At 51.7% G+C, this 19,632-nt stretch overlaps 1 protein-coding gene across 1 annotated transcript; it reads right to left on the bottom strand.

Annotated features, from left to right (window-relative positions):
* Nucleotides 1-3,481: 3,481 nt before the first annotated feature.
* MB (myoglobin) lies at nucleotides 3,482-13,434 on the bottom strand. Its single transcript, XM_003783259.2, has 3 exons — nucleotides 13,298-13,434; nucleotides 6,616-6,838; nucleotides 3,482-3,787 (listed from the first exon to the last, which is right to left on the bottom strand). Exons 1-3 carry the CDS (start codon nucleotides 13,390-13,392, stop codon nucleotides 3,641-3,643), a joined length of 465 nt encoding a protein of 154 aa, XP_003783307.1. The 5' UTR covers nucleotides 13,393-13,434; the 3' UTR covers nucleotides 3,482-3,640.
* Between the last annotated feature and the right edge of the window lie 6,198 nt (nucleotides 13,435-19,632).

The raw sequence follows: 19,632 nt of genomic DNA, 5'->3' as shown, positions 1-19,632 counted from the left end.
AAAAAAAAAAAAAGAAATACCTTCTGGGCGGCACCCATGGCTCAGAGGAGTAGGGCACTGGCCCCATATGCTGGAGGTGGCAGGTTCAAACGTAGACCCAGGCAAAAACTGCAAAAAGAAAAAAAAGGAAAAAAAAAAGAAATATCTTCCCAGAGCGGTGCCTGTGGCTCAGTGGGTAGGATGCCAGCCCCATATACCGAGGGTGGCAGATTCAAACCCAGCCCAGGACAAACTACAACAAAAAAATAGCTAGGTGTTGTGGCGGGCACCTGTAGTCCCGCTACTCAGGAGGCTGAGGCAAGAGAATTGCCTAAGCCCAAGAGTTGGAGGTTGCTGTGGGCTGTGTGATGCCACAAGCACTCACACAAAGTGAGACTCTGTCTCTCCAAAAAAAAAAAAAAAAGAAAAGAAAGAAAGAAAAGAAAAGAAATACCTTCCCGCCAACAATTGGGCATCACAGTCTGGCCCAGCTGACACATAAAAGTAGCCGTCAGAACCATGATGATGGTGGTGGTGAGGGTACTACTTATTTCGTTGGGCTATTGAAAGAATCAACAGGTTAGAATGTATTAAACACTTAAGAGTGTGCTGGGCCCTCTGCATCTGAGGCTGTTGCCCTTACTAAGCGTCAGTTTCCTCATCACAGCAACAAAACACTCCCACGATATCCTAATAGGAGCCCAACAGGGAGCCACTGATCTCAGCTGGCAGTTTAAGCAAACCTTTTTTTATAGAGTAACCCCACTTGGCTTATTTCTCATGGAACATCATGCAGATCCCCATAGATACACTGGCTGCCGGCAGCGCTGCTCCTGCCGAAGCCAGGACACCAGTCCCCACTCTGCAGGTCCCATTGCACCCCATCTGGCAGAGGACTCTCAGTCCCAGTGCTCAAAACCTTGAAGTCTGTGCCCCACCCCACCCCATTGCATAACTCACTAGGTCCACAGAATCATCTCTGCTCCCTAAAGCATGGGGTGAGGGGTGGGTTTTGACTTTGAGGAGGTGGCTAAATCTGCATGTGCCACCATGAGGGAAGGGCCACCCACCAAAATTCGAGGAGCCCCAAGCCTCAGACAAGTCGTTCATTTTCCTTGAGAAACCGAGGCCATCCTTTGGTGAAGGAGCAAATGGGTTCAACATTTTGTTTCTATTTCTGTGTAAACCACTGCCCTGGAAAGAATGGTTCTCTTTATGGGTGAAGCACAGCACGACAAAAGCAAGAGATTTGATGTGATTCAACAGGTAAAACATTTGTGGGTATTTTTCAAAAAGACACACGTTTCACTTGTTTGGAGCCCAAAATGAAAGGGATGTGTGTGTGAGAGAGAGCAAGAGATCACACCAGTTACCGTTTAAATTACCAACTGGGCACAATGACTCCACACCTGTAATCCCAGCACTTTGGGAGGCCAAGGTAGGAGGATCACTTGATGCCAGGTGTCACTGGCATCGGGACGACAGCAGCAACCAGATTGCCACTTGCACCCTGACACTCAACAGCTCAGCACACATAGGCCCCTTGGAATAAGACCCAGGTTGGAACTAGGGAAAAACCTCAAACTGAGATTAAGTAATCCGTCACCCAGGTGCAGTGAGGATTCAAAACAAAATTCAGCCGATTTATAGGAGAAAAAAATGAAAAGGAAGACGCTGCATTTTGTGGACATCTGAAGCATAAATTGCTTTTTTTTTTTAACCTACTGTGCTTGACAAATATTTATTGACTGAATTGTGAATGAATGTCGAGCCGCTGAGGCTTCTTTGAAGCCTCAGTTTTATTCTGTCCTGATTTAATTATCAGAGCACATCTCTCTCCCTGACTAGATTGTCAATTGCTTGCAGGCAAGGACCTGGCTTGTTCAGTTTCACATCCTGCACACACATCCTCTACACAAACGATCACTGCCTGAGTGTTTGACTTAATTACGATGTAAGTGTGTGGCATTTTTCTCCAGGCTTCAAGATCTAAAGGCCCCCCTCAGCCTAAACTCCCCTCCCTTTCTCTCTCACCTCTTCACAGAGCATAAAAATTGCCAAAGCCTGGTGAAAAAGGAAGGCAGGGGCCCCTTCAATGCTGCTATCCAGTGTGGAGGCACAGGAAGATGAATGAGTGTATTGGGATTCGGGGCGTGTCTACGTGCAGCAGATGAACCCTGCCCTGCTTAGCAGTCATGACCCCTGACATAGTCGGAGGTTTAGGGGAGGAAGATCAAGTTCATCAAGGAGGTAGGGGGTCTGTCTGAAACAGACACTCGAGGGCAGGAGGCACAAGGTCACGTGTCCTGGGAGCCACTGGAGATTTACAGTATCCAAGACTTGGGGCTTCCCAGAGATGGCGCCCAGAGTCATGGGTGGTATTCTAGGCCTTCGTGACTTGAGCATTTTGGCTGGCTCAGCCCACCAGGCTCTTTGCCAGGCCCCTTTCTGTGGCCCTGGCTCCAGCGTGCTCACTGGCTGCTGTGGTCACAAGCTAACGTTTTATTCTGGGTCCTCACGGCAATACTTAGATATTATTCTGCCCAAGAGCTCTGCCTGCATAGATATGGATTTTGTCTGTCGGCCTGTGTTTTTAAGTTATTCCCCTTGTGCCTGTCCTTCCTCTGTGGCCGAAGGTCAATGCCTGCTGGCTGGCCGGCCTCGCTCTGCCTCTCTGGCTGGAGCCCTGCCGCTGGCTTCCAGGCCACAGTTTGAGTCTCAGCTCTGCCACTGACTAGCTGGGTGACCTTCGCATGTTACTTAAGCTGTTGGAACCACACGAATGATATCCTCCCCGGTCCTCTCCTCTTGCCTCTGGGCTCCCACAGCCGGATGCACTTGGCACTGATTGCCCCATGTCACAAAGATCTGCTGGCCCACCTGCCGCCCTCAACAGGCTAGGAGCTCCCTGAGGCCTGGTAGAGGCGTCTTTTTGCCATTTCCATGCCCTGCCCTGTGCCTGGCCCTGAGGGGTGACCTAAGGAGGGTGGGCTCCTGTCCCTCTCCCCTCCTGTCTCTCCTCCTTTTCCCCTGTGTGTACAGCCCCAGTGTCTTCCCTCCTGCCATTTCTTCTTCCTTGGCCTGTGTGGTGGGGGCTTTAGGGGATGAATAATGCCAGGCAGAGACTGAGATGTTGCAGGGGGGTTTATTAAAACCAGGTGAGTCACCCCAATACCTGAGAAGGCACATGCATGTTCCAGATACCTGACCGCTGCCCTGGTGGCCTTGCCCCACCCAACCCTCCTCCTCTTCACAAGGGGACATTTTGTTGCCTTTACTGTGGCCAGTGATAGATCAGAGAATGATGATGGCCAGAGCACAGCTAATGGGTTGGATTTGGGGATAGAGTCAGTTTAGTGGTTGGAAGGAATTGGGTTGGGATGTAGAGCAAAGGAGAACCAGGTCTGACCCAGACGTGCAGGCCACAGCGACAAAGGACCACACGTCTCCCTGTTCCCAGGGTGATGACGTTCCACAGGGAGCCCCCTTGTCAGGTATGTGGAGCCAACTTGAACATCCCACCCCCAGCCCCTCAGCCTCTCCTGCCCACCTCTCATAAACCAAGCAGACACTCAAAAGCAAACTCTACATGGCTACATGAGACTCAGCCCCCACTTCCCGGGTCCAGGGCCCAGGTTGGGGGGGATGGGGCTGCAGGAGCTTAGCCCTGGAACCCCAGCTCCTTGTACTTGGCAGCGATGTCATTCCGGAACAGCTCTAGGGCCTTGCTCATGGCTCCCTGGACATCAGTGCCGAAGTCCCCAGAATGCTTATTCTGTAGAACATGGATGATGGCCTCTGAGATGAACTGCAGGGGGAGGAGAGGGATGCTGGTCACCGGGTGGAACCAGATGGGAGCCAGAACTCGTCCTGCCTTCTCTTTATTCCAGAGCTCTTTACTGAGCACTTAGTATGCACCAGGTGAAGTTCTGTGTGATCTCCATGGATTAACACCTTCCCTTCGGGGCAGCGCCTGTGGCTCAGTCAGTAGGGCGCCGGCCTCATATACCTCGGGTGGCGGGTTTGAACGCAGTCCCAGCCAAAATGCAACAAAAAAATAGCTGGGCATTGTGGCAGGCACCAGTAGTCCCAGCTACTCAGGAGGCTGAGGCAAGAGAATTGCCTAAGCCCAAGAGCTGGAGGTTGCTGTGAGCTGTGACACCACAGCACTCTACCGAGGGTGACAAAGCGAAACTCTGTCTCTAAAAAAAAAACCACCTTTCCTTCCCCACAACCACCACAGGGAGCCCCCTTGTCAAGATTTGATCCCACCCACAGGTCGGGTGGAGGATGTCTTAGGAGAAGCAGGAAAGGAGAACCTGCCATGAGGGAGAAGAAGGACATCTGGGCTGTGTCTTAATTTTTTGCAGACCTCATGCATTAAATCAAACTTGTTCTAGGCAGACCCAGGTTCAATTCCACTAGCTGGTTGTGCTACCTTGGCTATATTTTTTCTTCTCTCCAAGCCTCAGTTTCTTCACCCCTAGAGTGAGGACCTGGTCATTCAAATTGCACTGTGCCACCAGGGCACAGGAATGGTAGCAAGCAGGTGTCACTCCTTTTTTTCTTTTTGAGACAGAGCCTCGGTAGAGTGCTATGGCATCATAGCTCACAGCAACCTCAAACTCCTGGGCTAAAGCGATTCTCTTACCTCAGCCTCCCAAATAGCTGGGACTACAGGCACCTGCCACAATGCCCCAGCTATTTTTTGCTGCAGTTGTCATTGTTGTTTAGCTGGCCTGGGCTGGGTTTGAACCTGCTGCCCTCAGTGTATGTAGCTGACGCTGTAACCACTGTGCTATGGGCACTGAGTCAAGCAGGTGTCACTCTTGAGGGGCCCGAGTTCCAGCTGGCAGGCAGCTGGCAGCCCCCTGGGTGAAGAGAAAAATTGCAATGCAGGCCAGCAGGTGCCAGGACAGGAATCAGGATAAAGTGCTCGGGGCAGGGAGGGGTCAGAAGGAACAGCTGACTATCTCCTGGGCCTGGGGCCTTCTGAGCTGGGCCTCGGAAGAAACAGGGATTTGCTGAGAGAAGACATGGAGGAGGAACGGCAGCATGTGTGGAATTTGAGGCAGGACTGGCCCACCATGTCAGTGACACCGAGCAGGGTGGGTAAACAGGACTATTTGTGTGTGATTGTGGAGCATGGCTGAAGGGGGGGGGGTGTGGGGGGCCATTGTTGATGAGCCATATTCTGCCACTGTGGATTCAGGGTTTGAATTCCACAGGAGCATAGATCTGATTGTACCTCCTGGCTTGTTAGCTGTGTGACCTTGGCAAGCTACTTAACCTCTCTGAGCTCCCAGTTTCCAAATCAGTAAAATGGGGTTAAGAGGGCAGATTGCTGGTCGCCTGTGCAATATCCATGTCCCTGTCTTCTTCAGTGGCAACAGACATTTCCCGGCTTCCCATGCATATAGGTGTGGCCTTATAACTAACTGCTGGCCAAAGAGATGTGAACAAAATGGTTGGATGAGATTTCTGGGACTTCTTAAACTCCTTAAAAAAGAGCCTTCCTCTCTCCTGCTCCCTATTTGGAATACAGACCAGGTGGCTGGAGTTCTTGCAGCCTTGTTGACCATGAGGTAACTCTGAGGACAGATGCCGCGTGCTAAGGATGACAGCCCAAAAAGAGTGAGCCTGTGTCCCAGGTGACTTCAAGGGCCCATGCCAGCTTTGGACTCCCTACTGCTGAATTTCTTTTATGTGAAAGGAAAAGAAGACCCTGAATGTAATTCCTAACCCCATGGAGTGATTGTGGAAAATCTGTGGAGTGACCCAGGCTAATGCTCACTGTGGCCCATCCCTACTGGTGGCTGTCACCATAACCTCATCCTCTTTGCTGCACCAGCCTTCCTGCTATTCCCATCTTCTGGGGACATACCCATCCACACAGGCTTACATCCCCACCTCCCTCGGACCTCCTGTCCCACACCTCTTCCTCCCATAGTTACAGAGATGGAGCCTGAAGCTCAGGCTCCCATCCCCACCTCAGCCCATCCACCTTTCCAGCCCATCTCAGAGGGTCACACCAATGAACACCTGGGATGCCTGAGGTTCTGTCTCTGTGTCTATGAGATGCTGGACCAAATAGAGCCAGCCCTCAGGCCACCCCATGCTGGACTGAGCCTCGCTGCCAAGCTCCTGCCACACAAACCCTGTGTGGCACAGTGGCTAGGGATTGGGCCTCTGGAGTACCGAAGACCTGAGTTTGAATCCTGGCTCTGCCATTTCAACCTCTGTGACCATGGAGAAGCTACTTAACCTCTCTGTGCTCCGTTTCTTTCTCTACTGAGTGGGTCCAATATCGGTACCTACCAGCGGAGAAAATGCAAGTCGCACACCCGATGTCCACTCTCCCCCCACTCCTTGGTAATGAGACACTCATTTAACATTCTAAATTAAAGCCACTGCACCTGAGATTGGCAATGCGTCCCTTCTCAATGACTCAGGGAGGAAAGGAAAGCGGGTGTCAGTCCACTTTACAAATGGGGATGCTGGGGCACAGAGAGGAGGGTCATAAGACAACCCAAAAGTGAGTGGCCAAGCTGAGACTCAAACCCAAATCTCACCCCCACAAGGGCTTTCCCTCTCCCCCTTCATCCCCCCCTCCCCGTCTGCTGTCCCTGGGCCTACCTCCAGGTACTTGACAGGGATCTTGTGCTTGGTGGCATGCGACTGGGCCAGGGGCTTGATCTCTGCCTCGTGCTGCCCCTTCTTCTTAAGGATGCCCCCCAGGGCCGTGAGCACAGTGACACCGTGCTTCTTCAGGTCCTCGGACGCCTTCATCTCGTCTGGTGTCTTCAGGTTCTTGAATTTGTCGAACTTCTCCAGAGTCTCAGGGTGAGCTGTAAAGAGCCTGTGGGCACAGAGCGGGCTAGAGTCAGGAGTGGGGATGTGCGCTGGGGTCCGGAGGTGGCCAGATGCCCCTCTTCCCAGCTGTGTGCCCCTGGGCAACTCACTTCACCTCTCTGGGCCTCAGCTTCCTCATGCAAAGAAAGGGGATAATGCATCCTGATTGTCCCTACACTGTGGACTGAACGGGACAGTACGTGCTGAGCACAGTGGGGCGGCCGGTGTGCAGCGAGTGCTGTAAAGTGCCTGCTTTATCATCTTTACTGTCGTCAGCAGCACCTCCCTCCTCTTCGCTGCCACTGTGAGGTGCAGGAAGGAAAAAGACATCTCTGCATCACCTCACTGCAATTTTCACTCCCATTGTCCCCGAGCTGTTTGGAGAGTAGATCTGGCCGAATGGTATTATGGGTAGGGCAGGAGCACAGAAGCCAGGTGGGCCCCTACTGTGCGTCAGGCCCTACGTGAGGCTCTGCACCAGTATTTCCCTCTGAAGTCATTTGTGTGATTCCCATTTTACAGATGATGAAACAGAGACTCAGAGGGATGACGTCCTGATCAAAGTATTGCAGTGCAAATGTGCAGAGGACCAGGCCTGAGTGACTCAAAGAGTAGCCGTAGCCCACTCTGGGGACCATCTTTGCAGCTTCAGCTGCTTAAAAACCTCTAGCTACAGGAGGCTCACATCCTCCTTCAAAAGCCATTCTGCCCCAGAGCAGTTCTCGGGCCCAGAAACCTCTTACTTATCTTGAGCCCAAGCTCTGACTCTGCACCTCCCAGTCCCCTCACTGCACAGAGAGCACCGGACCCACCTGCCACAAATCAGTGCTCGCTCCTGCCCGGCGCTCACAGAGTCACCACAGAGGCCCTCTGCTGGGGACCCTGAGTAGCCACTCCAGCCCTCCCTGCTGTGAGCAGGTGGGTGCCCACACAAAGGGAGTCAAACGTGGCCCCAGGGTGAAAGTGAGTCCCCCATTTCACTCGTGGGGAAACAAAGGTCACAGAGATAAGTGATTTGCCAGGGTCACGTGGCTAGTGGGAGACAGAGCCTAGATCAAACCCCAAATCAGACAATTCCATAACTCATGCTCTGTCCCTTGTGCCACAGCCCAAAATATTTGGCAAGGGTGCTCCTGTCTGCCCAGGGCTTTCTCTCCTCCTGTCTTCAGTTCCTTGGAAGATTCCTCTTTTGTGGTTTCCAGCTCTGTGACATCCTTGCGATGCCACTATATGGGTGCACTCCAGTTTCTCCCCTGAGCCATTGTGCCCAGAAGTGAGGAAGCACCCTGTTACCATGGTGTCCATCCCAGCGTCCTGTGGGGACGGTAGCCCATGACCAGGATGCTGAGTCCCCCTCTTCTAAATCTGAGCGATTCTCATACAACCTGAGAGCGAGTCCGTGTTTGCAGGAGCCACCTCCCTTGCTGGTCTGCTCTTCAGCTTGTGGTCACCTAAAGCCCCCAGCTCTTCTTCATGTGAACCCCACATCTTCCCATCCTCTCACCAGACCTTTGACGATGACTTGCACCTACATGCAGAATTTACATTTCTCCATCCTGTGTTCCGCTCCCCGTTCCAGGGTTATGAGCTTGGTTAGGACCTCATGGTGAAGCAAGAGACAGTTTCTGATTTTGCAGCGAGAGCACTGGACTGGCACAAGCCAATGCTTCCAGGACACCCAGCAAGGATATGACTATTTTAAGTGTTTTTTGTGTATTAGCTCACTGGGTCCTCACAGCAACACTGGGAGGCAGGTGCTTTCATTACCCCATTTTATAGAAGAGGAGAGTGAAAGGTGAGGCCTCTTCCCCAAGCTCAGCACCAACAGCAGGAGGAGCAGAGCCTTGTGTGTTTCTTCCCCAGCAGGGTTGCCCTTCCTCGCAGAGTCCTGGAGCACAGGCCACTTCCTTCCTTCTCCACTTGGCAGAAGAGAAGGGATGAGGAAGGGATAAAAGAGCCCAGTGGGTTTGGGGCTCCCGCCCCAGTGTCAGGACATGAGCAATCTTAGAGCTTGGCCCAGGGTTATGAATCCCAGGATCCAGGGACAAGAGGAACTTCGAGATAAGCAAATCTAACTCTTCTTCCAAGCACACCATTAGATGCTTTCAACACCATTCTCACTCACTCTGAATCAATAATCAGATCTCCTATCTGGAAAGGGGTCTAATATTGGCTAAGTCCAGCTTAGCAATATGCAAGTGGACACACACAAACCGCACACTTGGTTAAATGAAGGCAGTGATAATACCGACCCACATGGGTGGGACATTTCTGTTCCAAGTGCAGCACACGGATGAATTCACTTTAAAAAGCTGATGGGGCAGGTGCCACGTACCGAGAATTTCACCCAGGCAGGGTGGCTTCATGTCTACACGCCTGTTGATGACTCAGGCTTTGCCACGTTACCCAAAGATGTTTACGTGCAAACCGAGACCTACACAGAAATGTACCAGCGCTCACAAGTGTACACACATTGGGCTGTCACCGGTGCATGCACACACTCACATGTGCACACAGAGTACATGTAAATATCTCCTAGTGCACACACAGAGGCTGGCACTGTGGGACTGGGAGCAATCCCTTCCCCCAGGAGCACGTCTCATGCTTCCCCAGAACACAGCTGTGCCCACAGCCATGACCGATATCACCCCGAGGCCCTGTCCAGAGCCTCGTGCGTCACTGACAGCTTGTCTCTGGCACCTCTCATCCAAGGGTCTCTGAGCTCCTGGCTATTATTATCTGGCAACAATGATCCTTGAACTCCCGCCTGACAGATGCAAGACCTGGCACCCACGGGCAGTGGCCTGAGCTCAGGACGCTGGAAGGAGACTGGGGCAGAAGAGGGCCAAGGACCTAGGATCCAAGGCAGTGGGGGATCGCAGACATTTTGGGGCAACTCCTCCCCAGAAGTCTAGGAGAAAGAAATGAGACTGGGAATTATGGAAGCTGAGTCCTGGTCCCAGCTTTGTCACCAATCTGTTGTGCGACAGGAGAGAAATCACTCAAACTCTCAGGGTTTTGGTTCACCCATGTGTTAATCAAAACCGTTAGTCGAGGTGATTTCTCTGCCTCACCCTCTGCTCTCAGCACCAGCCAGCCGGAGAGAACCCATATTTACTTTAAAGAGTGCAGGGGAATTACACTAATTTGTCCCCAGATTGTTCTGGCACCACATAGCTGCCTGCCTCCCATGAGCCCAGGGTCTGCAGCTGGGAACCTCCAGGGCAGCCACGGAAGGACTCCTGGGCTTTCCTGACAACAGCAACCTGAGAAATGAGCAGATAGAAGACCCTCACCTGTGTGGCGCCTGTGGCTCAGTGGGTAGGGTGTTGGCCCGTATACCAAGGGTGGCGGGTTCGAACCCGGCACCAGCCACACTGCAACAAAAAAATAGCTGGGCATTGTGGCGGGCACCTGTAGTTCCAGCTACTCAGGAGCCTGAGGCAAGAGAATCGCCTAAGCCCAGAAGATGGAGGTTGCTGTGAGCTGTGACACCACAGCACTCTACTGAGAGCAATAAAGTGAGACTCTGTCTCCACAATAAATAAACTAATAAATAAAAGAAGACCCTCACCCTGCAGAAATGGGCAGAGGGCATTTCCCCTGGGGCTTTGGAAGCCTCCCTTCCCTGTGTTTACACCTTCACTTCACTTTCACCTGGTTCATTGGTCTCCAGGCAAGTCAGAGAGAAAAGAGGCCAATTTCCCTGCTGCTCTCGGAACTGAGGCCCAATCAGACACCCACAAGGGGCAGTGAGCACTCTCAGACCCAGAAAACCATCTGCTCCACTAGAACAAAAGAACCTGAGTGCACAGGACCCCATCTCTAGTGTGGGCGGTGTCATACAGTGGGCAAGAGCGGGGATGCTGGATCCCACCTACTGGACTTCAACTCCAGTTCCCCTCTTTCCAGCTGTGTGACCTTGGGCAAGTTACTTAGCCTCTCTGTTAAGTGTGATGTTCGTAATAATATCTACCTCAAAAGGTTGTCAGGCTTAAGTGAGTTAATGATATAGATGAAACACTTAACACTGGGCCTGGCATTCAGAAGGCACTGTATACCTACTGATTATCCTCCCCATCCTCAGTGCCACCTTCACTATCACTATCACCAACACCATCATTTCCCCATCATCATCCCCAGCACAGAAATTTTGGGTTCTGGCTGTAGCTGCCACTGGCTGGTTGAAACACTTAGGCTCAATCTCCTCTCTGTAATGTGAGAAGTGCTGACCACCAACAGTAGTTTTCAAACTCTCCATGGCCTTGAAATCCTTTGTTTCAATAAAAAATGCCAAAGTAAAGCAGAAAAGGTTTGGGAAAGGGGAAGAAAGGCAGACGCCTGGAGTCTACTCAGCAGCCCCCGCTCCTGAGCCCCACTCCTAGAGCCAGAATGTCCAGCTGACCTTCTGGCTTCCAGAGCTTTTGTTTATGGCAATGGCCTCAACATTTTACTAACAGGCTGGGATTAACAGCATTTGTTCTCTTTTCTAATCAGAGGATTGGAGAAATGACCTTTCCAAGGTCAGTAAGAGAGCTCGGGGTCAGTGTCTGGAACAGAACCAAGAGGCCAGCTCCCATGGGGGCATTTGCAGCCTGGGAGTTAGCATCCTCCACCTCTCTTGGAGCCCATGATCCCTAGACCCCACGCACTGAGAGGGCCAAACCAGCTGGCACGGTCTCTGAGCGTCCCAAAGTTTAAGACGTGACAGGGCATCAGGCCTTCTTGGACCTTCCGGGGCCAGCAGCCCCAGGCATCTTGTCTTGTCCTTGGCAGATGGCCCCTGGCCCCTAGCCCCAGGAAGGGGCTCCAATCCTGATGACACAACTCTTTGAGTCTCCTTTAAGACATCCAAGTCACTGCCTTAGGGCTGGCAGCCACCAAATTCACTTCGGAAAGACCTCTGTTCTGCAAGCTCTGTTCTCCTACCTCTTCCCAGCTGTCCCGCCTCCTCTCCTAAAGTAAGGGAGGTCACAGACTCAGAGACTCCTAGGGCCTGAGAATGGGAGGAGATCTCAGAGACCATGGCAGAATATCGCTTTATCAACCAATAGAGAAATAGGACCCAGAGATGGGCAGTGACTTGTTCAAGGTCACACAGCAAATTGATGGGGCAGGAGTTGATACCAAATTTGAGGAGAGATGTTCATCCAATAGAGGCCTGTTGCAGCCCCAGCAGCCAGCTGGCAGGGACAGGAGAAAAAAGACACCAGGGAACACCCCAGGAAGCCACCAGAGTCCGCAGAAAACCTGACCATCCTTCCTTAAGTGTTTCTAACATGGACCACTAAGGGCTCAAACTTCAGACAACAGAGCTTCCAGGACTGGCCATTCTTCCTGGGCAGATGGGAGCCGGAAGTGGACATAGCCCAGGGGACGGAAGGACATCGGTGTGGAAAAGAAAAACTGGCTCTGGCTCATAGCAAAGAGAAACTAATTTGTAATGAAAGCGCCAAGGACAACCCACTCACCGGCGGCAACCCCAGGGTCCACTTCCTCCCAGGGGCAGCAATGCTGATTCACAGCCCTCTAGGCGTTTGACTGAACCAACCCAGAACACAGGGAAGGGGCCAGAAGAAGAGGGGAGGGTATCACCACTGGCGTAGTAGTCAACGGGAAAATGAGATTCTCCGTACAAACCTTGGTCCTCCTCTATTTACAAAACTCAGAATTTTGTTTTCTTTGGTGTATTCTACTGCCTTGCAGGAGAAGGCAGGATATCCTTGGAGACCATATCATTCTGAGCTCTCAAAGGCAACACATAGTCAATGTCAAAGGCCATGAATGGGCTTCTGTCTTCTGTTCTCTGATTACAATGTCTTGAAATATCCCCATTCTGGGCTTAATGTACAGAAGTTATTAACATTTCTAGAACTCAGTATATGCCAGGAACTGGGCCAGGCTTCTTACATATATCATTGTATTTCATCCCCACTACTCCTCTGTGATGTAGGTTTTAGGGTTTTCTTCCATTGTACAAAAGACATTTGGGCTCAGAGAGGTTGAGTACTTTCCCAAAGGTCACACAGCTGCTCAGTCTTGGCAGAGCCAAGTCTAGAACCAGATCTGTCTCACCTTGAAAGCCAAGACACTTAGGGACTTTAATGGGCTTGAGACTCTGGGAATGTTCTTCCCTTTTGAAGCCCCTTTTGTCCTTATCCAGGTATGAGGTGACTGGACAAGATCTTTATTAACTCTGTAATTCTAACATTCTTCCTGGTGAGCTCTAGGTATCCAGGGTCTGATTCTCAAGTTACCCCTGGCTGCTGACATCAGCCTGCAATGGGTTCCTTTCCTGCATTCAATCCTGACACTTAAAAGCAAGCATGCAAACGAACAAACAAAAACAAACAGGGGTTTTAAAAAGCCAACTAGTCTACCCCAGGACAAACTCTCCACCTTGCAACTGAATATGCTTGATCTTTGGGGTATGGGTGACAGGGACGGTGAGATGTCTTCCTTTTACCTGATGAGGACATCCTGTCCGTGGCCGGCAAGGTCAGCCTCCACCTTGCCCCAGATCTTCAGCACTAACTGCCATTCCCCGTCGCTGAGCCCCATGGTGTGGTCTGCAGAAGACAAAAAGAGCAAGTGTGGGGTGACTGGGTGTTCTGGCCCTGCAGCTGGAATTTGAGGCTGCTTGGCCTCAAAGGGACTTTTATACCTTCCCGATGCACGACACAGATCACCTGATGGCTCCCTCTCTCTCCTCCCCTCCCTTGTCTTCCTCTCTTTCTCGTCCAGGGAGGGGTCTAATCTTTTTCTTTCTCTAGCCCTCACATGGGAAGCTATTTTGGGGCAGATGCCATTGTGGGGAGGCAGGACAGCTCAGGCTACAGGGGCGGGGTGGGGGGTTGTGTCTGTGGAAAGAGTAGGGAGGAGGTTGAGCCACTGTCTGGACTCTCCTAAGCTGGCAGAAAGGGCACCACCAAGGCCAATGCCAGCAGCCTGAAACCCAAAGCTCCCTGCGGTCAGTCATCCCAAGGAGACCTGTCATGTTTCTAAGCTTGGGCACCAGGTGCCCTGGCTGGCCCCAGGACAGGCCTGGCCCTCAGCAGTCTCCTCGTCACCTTCCGCCCATGTCGCCAGATGCCCCACACCTCAGCCAGCAGTGATGGGAAGGAGCCTGGATGGGTTCATGTGCACGTAGTCGAGTGCACCCAAGCAAGTCCATGATCTCTTAGAGAACTCCTGGCCCTGTGGTCTTGTTCAAATGTCTCCCCCTGGAATGTTTTGCTTGATGTACTCCTTCAAGGCACAGTTAGTTGCTCCTTCTCTTGTTTATCTGAATTGGCTCCTGTTGCACAGCTTACCTCTGCACCCCAGTTCCTTGTTTCCATGCCAACTGCTCTGTTAGCATAATGTCAGCCGGTACCCATAGAGACCCCGCTGGGTGCCAGCCCCTATTCCAGGCACTTTACATTTGGTAACTCATTTAATCTCTCAAGATCCCTATGTGATCGATCCTGACGTTAGCCCCATTTAACTGGGAGGAATTTAGGGAATCTCGCCACGGTACACAACCATTTGACGCAGAGCTGGGATCTGCACCCAGGAAATCAGGCCTCCACGTCTCTGCTCCTGAAAACCTTATTTTGGTTTACATGAGGGCAACGGTTTGTTTTATTAATCTGGGTATCTATCGGGCTTCACACGATGCCCTGTGCCAAGTTTGAACTGAATAAATGTTTGTTGAGTCAAAGGATGATGGTCTTTCAAGGAAGTCAAGTGGAGGATGATTAGGCATCATTTACATCCACGCCTCCCTCTCTCCCTCTGCACACGTACCCATCTGCTCTCTCACCCATCCATCACGTCATCCCTCCTTCTATTCACTCATCTGTTCATCCATCCTTCACCTCTTTTTTTTTGAGACAGAGTCACACTATGTCACCCTTGGTAGAGTGCCATAGCATCACAGCTCACAGCAACCTCCAACTCTCGGGCTTAAGCAATTCTCTTGCCTCAGCCTCCCAACTAGCTGGAACTACAGGCACCTGCCACAACACCTGGCTATTTTGTCATTATTGTTGTTATTGTTGTTTAGCAGGCCCAGGCCGAGTTCGAACCTGTCGGCCCCGATGTATGTGGCCAGAGCTGTAACCATTGAGCTACAGGCTCCGAGCCCATCCTTCACCTCTTATCTACCCGTCCATCATCCCTCCACCCATTCATCCATTCTCCTATCTATTCACTCATCCATCCACCTGCTCATCCATCCGCCCATCATCTGTCTATCATCCATCCATCTATCCATCCCACAAACCACAAAATCAAACAAAACACATCCTGTGTTCAAGAAACTCACTGTCTCCTTAGGGAGATAAGAGGAATTCAAAATGTGGCACAGTTTATTTAGAGCTAAGATGAAGGTGTGTACAGGCCCTTCCTTCCATCTGCACAGGGCTTTGCAGTTTACAGAGTACCTTCCTGGCAGGACTCCATCTCATCTTCACAGCGTCCCCAGGAGCTAGCAAGCATCACCCCAAGTTACAGCTGGGGAAGATGAGGTGCAGAAAGCGTAAGTGAGTGTTTGGGCTGTCCTGGGTCTGCAGGGCTGTGTCAGTGATGACTGCTCCTCCCACACAGCTCTTTGTAAAGGTGACTGCCAGGCCCCAGTCCCTGCTGAGGCTCAGACAGAGGCGATTATGTTCTGGGACCACACCATTCTCCCTGCTGCCAGCCTGAGCGTCATCTGAGCCGCCAATGCCCATCAGCCCTGCCAGTCAGATCCCCCTTCAGAAAGTGAATGGGAATGTTTGGCCAGCACGGGTCAATAAATAGGAAATGTAGCCAGAAAAGGATCAAATTCAAATAATCCCTAAACTTGGAGTTCCCCAATGCAACCTTGGGTGTAGAACACCCTCCAAGGGATGAATGGGAGGGTCCCTGCAAAGCCTAGCCGGTTACCATGTGGGCTTGCCAGGAGCTGCCCACTAGGCTGCTGAGTGAACTAGCCCAGGACAGAAGGGCTCTCGCATGACCCCTGTGTCTCCTTCCAGCAAGTTCTGTTCTCTGGATTCCCAAGGACCAAGAGGGTCAGAGGCACACCTGACGCCTCTTCCCAGACCACCCTGCTGCTGCGCTGGCCACCTCCAGCCCTGTGCAGCCTTATCAGTGGAAGATGTGGTGGCAAATGAGAAGCTTGGAACGCCATGGTTATGTTAGGGGGCTGTCATTCATTCATTCATCTGTTCCTTAGTCCATGTATTCATTCAGAGCCCACACACACAGGGCCCAGGCTGAGCAGCCCAGCATCGGAAGGCAACTCCGAGTGGGTCACTTGCTGGAGGGTGAACCCAGAGTGGGGGAGAACAGTGCAGAAAGGAGGGGGCAGCAGCAGGCCACACCAGGCCAGCTCTGGTCACCTGCCCCATGTGCTGGGAAGGCCCTTGGCCCACATCCCAACACCACCGTCAGAATCGACAGCCCTGGGTTCAGACTTGAGTCCTCAGCACCAGCAATCCTTAATTACATGGTGTGCATGTGGCTTTCTTTTTTTTAAACATGGCTGTCACTCTGTACCCCAGGCTGGAGAATAGTGGCATGACCGTGAGTCACTGTAACCTCAAACTCTGGGGCGCAACCAATCCTCCCACCTCAGCCTCCCAAATAGCAGGGACTACAGGTGCGTGCCACCACACCCAGCTAAGTTTTTGTTAGTTTTTGTAGAGATAGGGGTCTTAACTATGTTGCTCAGGCTGTTCTCAAACTCCTGACCTCAAGCAATCCTCTCATTTCAGCCTCCCAAAGTGATTACAGGCATAAGCTATTTCATCCAGCCTAATTTTTCTATTGTTTATAGAGATAGGGTATCACCATGTTGTTCAGACTTATCTTAGACTCTTGGCCTCAAGTGACTCTCCCGGTTCAGCCTCCTAAGGAGCTAAGACTATAGGCATGCACCACCATGCCTGGCTGATTTTTTTTTGCAGTTTTTGGCCAGGGCCGCCACCTCTGGCATATGGGGCCTGCGCTCTACTCCTTTGAGCCACATGAGCCAATTATGTTTTTAGTAGAGATAGGGTCTCACTATGTTGCCCAGCCTGATTTCAAATTCCTGGCCTTAAGTAATCCTCCCATCTTGGCCTCCCAAAGTGCTGGTTTTATAGGCGTGAGCCACCATGCTCTGCCCAGTACGCAGCTTTCAAATGCTGTCCAGCCTGTGCCCACCTGAGGGTCTCAGAACAACCCAGGGAGGGGGTTGGGCAGGGCCAATTATTACCTGAATCCCCAGCTCCTCCCCCATCTTCACTGTCCCCATTGCCTGGGGATAGCCTGAGTATTTAAAATCTCATCAACTCCTTAGGAACACTGAAGTGTTTAATGTGGAGCTGTCAGCCGCCTGCCAGGCGTGCCCATTAACTGGTGTGCTCATGGAAACCCATGGCTTTGAAGTTGACAAAGCTTTTAAGTTTTACCATTTAAGCTAATGGGAAGGTACCGACGTCTGTTTGTACTTACACATCTCTACAACAGAGCCCGTTACCTAACGGTTGCTATGGCTACCTGGAGTCGCCTGCTCTGTTTGGGGGCTATTATTATCCTGGTGGCAGCCTTCACTATGGCCGGGGCAGGGAAGCAGTGGACACAAAATAGGAAAGCCAGGCTGCCCTTGTGTGCAAAACTTTTTACAGCCTTACACTCTCACGCCACAGACACACACACACACACACAGAGGCAGGTTAATTTGACACCCAAAGGGACAAACCTGGATCCTATCAAGTCAGACCTGTGCCCTCCTCTTCCCCCCACCCTGTCTTTCACTGCAAAATCTCTTAAATCCAAAAAACCTGAGACTTGTAGGATTCCCCTCAAGTAATCTTCGAATTCTTGAGATCCCAGAATAAAATTCTGCATTGCCAATGCCTTCAACTGTCACTACTCTAGAAATTTGGGTTCTAGATTCCCAAATGACAGAAAGCTAGAGACAGGAGTCTAGAATTACATGGCCATCATGTCTTGAAGCTAAAAGAAGCCTTCAATGGTATATTGTTCAATTCCCGTGAGATGTAGTTCTCCCTAGAGACCTTCACCTGGCGTCTGCTTGAATACTCCTAGGAGCAGGGAACGCAGTACCTAAGGCTTTACAAAGTCTTCTTTATGTTGAACCAAAAGATGCCTTCTCATCACCCTCAGCACCTTGTTCCTGCTCTGCTGGCTCCTTGGGGGTATAGAGGACCAGCCACGTCTCTCTCACAGCAGGCTCACCTAAGACTTTCTTGTCTAGACTAAACATCCTGGAACTTTTACTGAGCACCCTCCCCAGGTAGGTAGGAGCCCCAGTCTGGCATAGAAGGATGGCTTCTGCCATCTTCAGCCTCTGTGACCCTCCCCTCTGGTCACAAGCACACAAAGAGAATGTGCCAGCCAGGGACTTCTAGCACCCGCCTGCACAGATTAGAGCCTCCAGGCTGCTGTGCACCCAGCCTCAATATTCTTGAGGCCAGAAAGTCCAGCCTAGGTGACCTGGGAACTGGCCAGCCCATGGGCAGCCAATAGCCCCCCATGAATCTGGGAGATTATACTTTAAGACTCCACAAAGGGGAACAAAGATGGAAAGAGGGAAAGGGCTTTGGCTCCTCAAAGCCCGGGGTCCCCCTCAGGCTCAGCTGCCTCCCTTCCACCTCCTGAGAACCAACATTTAGAAGCTGGCCTGGCAGAGCCTCCTTCCTGTCCAATGGCTGCCCACCCCCAGTTCAGCCTGTGCCTTCCTGGCAGGATCCACCCTCCTGGGCCAGTGCCAGGCCAGGGCTCAAAGTAGGGCTGGGGCCTAGGGTTTGCATGACCTGCCTGAGGCCCTTGCCAGGGCAGGAAGACCCCAGCCTTGCTCCAGACTCCCACTTGAGACCACCCCCCTCAGCAGCTCTTAGTGACCATCATACTGACCACAGCTCCCTTCTCCCCAGCTGTCCTCGCAGAGCTTCCAGCCAAGCGGCCAGGCTGGGGGTGGGGAGAGGTATCTTATAGCAGCTGGGGAGAAGCACAGGGAACTAAAAATACAGTCTACACAGCAAGGCTCCTCCTTTCCCTGCAAGCCCAGAGGGGTTTATTGGAGGAAGGCTGGCAGGGACATAGCATCCTAATCCTGGAGTCAACAGGTGTGGCCTGGGACACCAGCCTGCTGTGGGGTGCACCTCATCTGCACTGGCCTCTCCCCATTTCCACCGTGGGTGTGCAAAGCTACAAATGCATTCTGCACTTACTTTGTGCCAGGAAACCACTAGTCCCAGTGGCCCCTTTTTTGGCAGTAGATACTTTTACAAGCCCCACTTTGCAGTTGAGGAAACTCAGGCACAAAGAGGTTAAGTGTCTTGGCCAAAGTCACATGGCTGAGAAATGCCAAGCCCAAGGTTGGAACCCAGGTAGTCCATGCTCAATGGCTAAGAAAGCATCTAATTCGGAGTCTTTCCCCTTCACCCCCTCCCTTTCTGATGGCACCTAGCACAGGACCAAGCCAATAAGCTCTTTGAATGATTATTTTATCATACTGAGCGCAGGGTCTTGGCTTCTTCCAGGTGAAGACAAAGACAACTGAGGGCCCTGCTGCCATCTAGTGGCAACATGGAGAAAAGCCTTCGCCCTGGGCTGGCTCCTTCCACCTCTGCTCTTTGTTCATCCATCCTTACTCCTCACCAGCCAGTATGAGGTCTTTTTCTGTCTCTATACTCAAGACATCTCGCTTACAAGACTAGGGATGGCTACCCAGATTATTAAAGGATGAATAACTCCTTGATCCCAGAGAACTCAAACTTCCCTGGAGGAGACGCCCCAGTGGGATTCAGAATGCAGCAAAGATTT

This window comes from Otolemur garnettii, unplaced genomic scaffold (assembly GCF_000181295.1).
Source record: "Otolemur garnettii isolate 467f Iridium unplaced genomic scaffold, OtoGar3 scaffold00007, whole genome shotgun sequence".
Lineage (NCBI taxonomy): Eukaryota > Metazoa > Chordata > Mammalia > Primates > Galagidae > Otolemur > Otolemur garnettii.
This window is presented reverse-complemented; position numbering and strand designations above follow the sequence as displayed.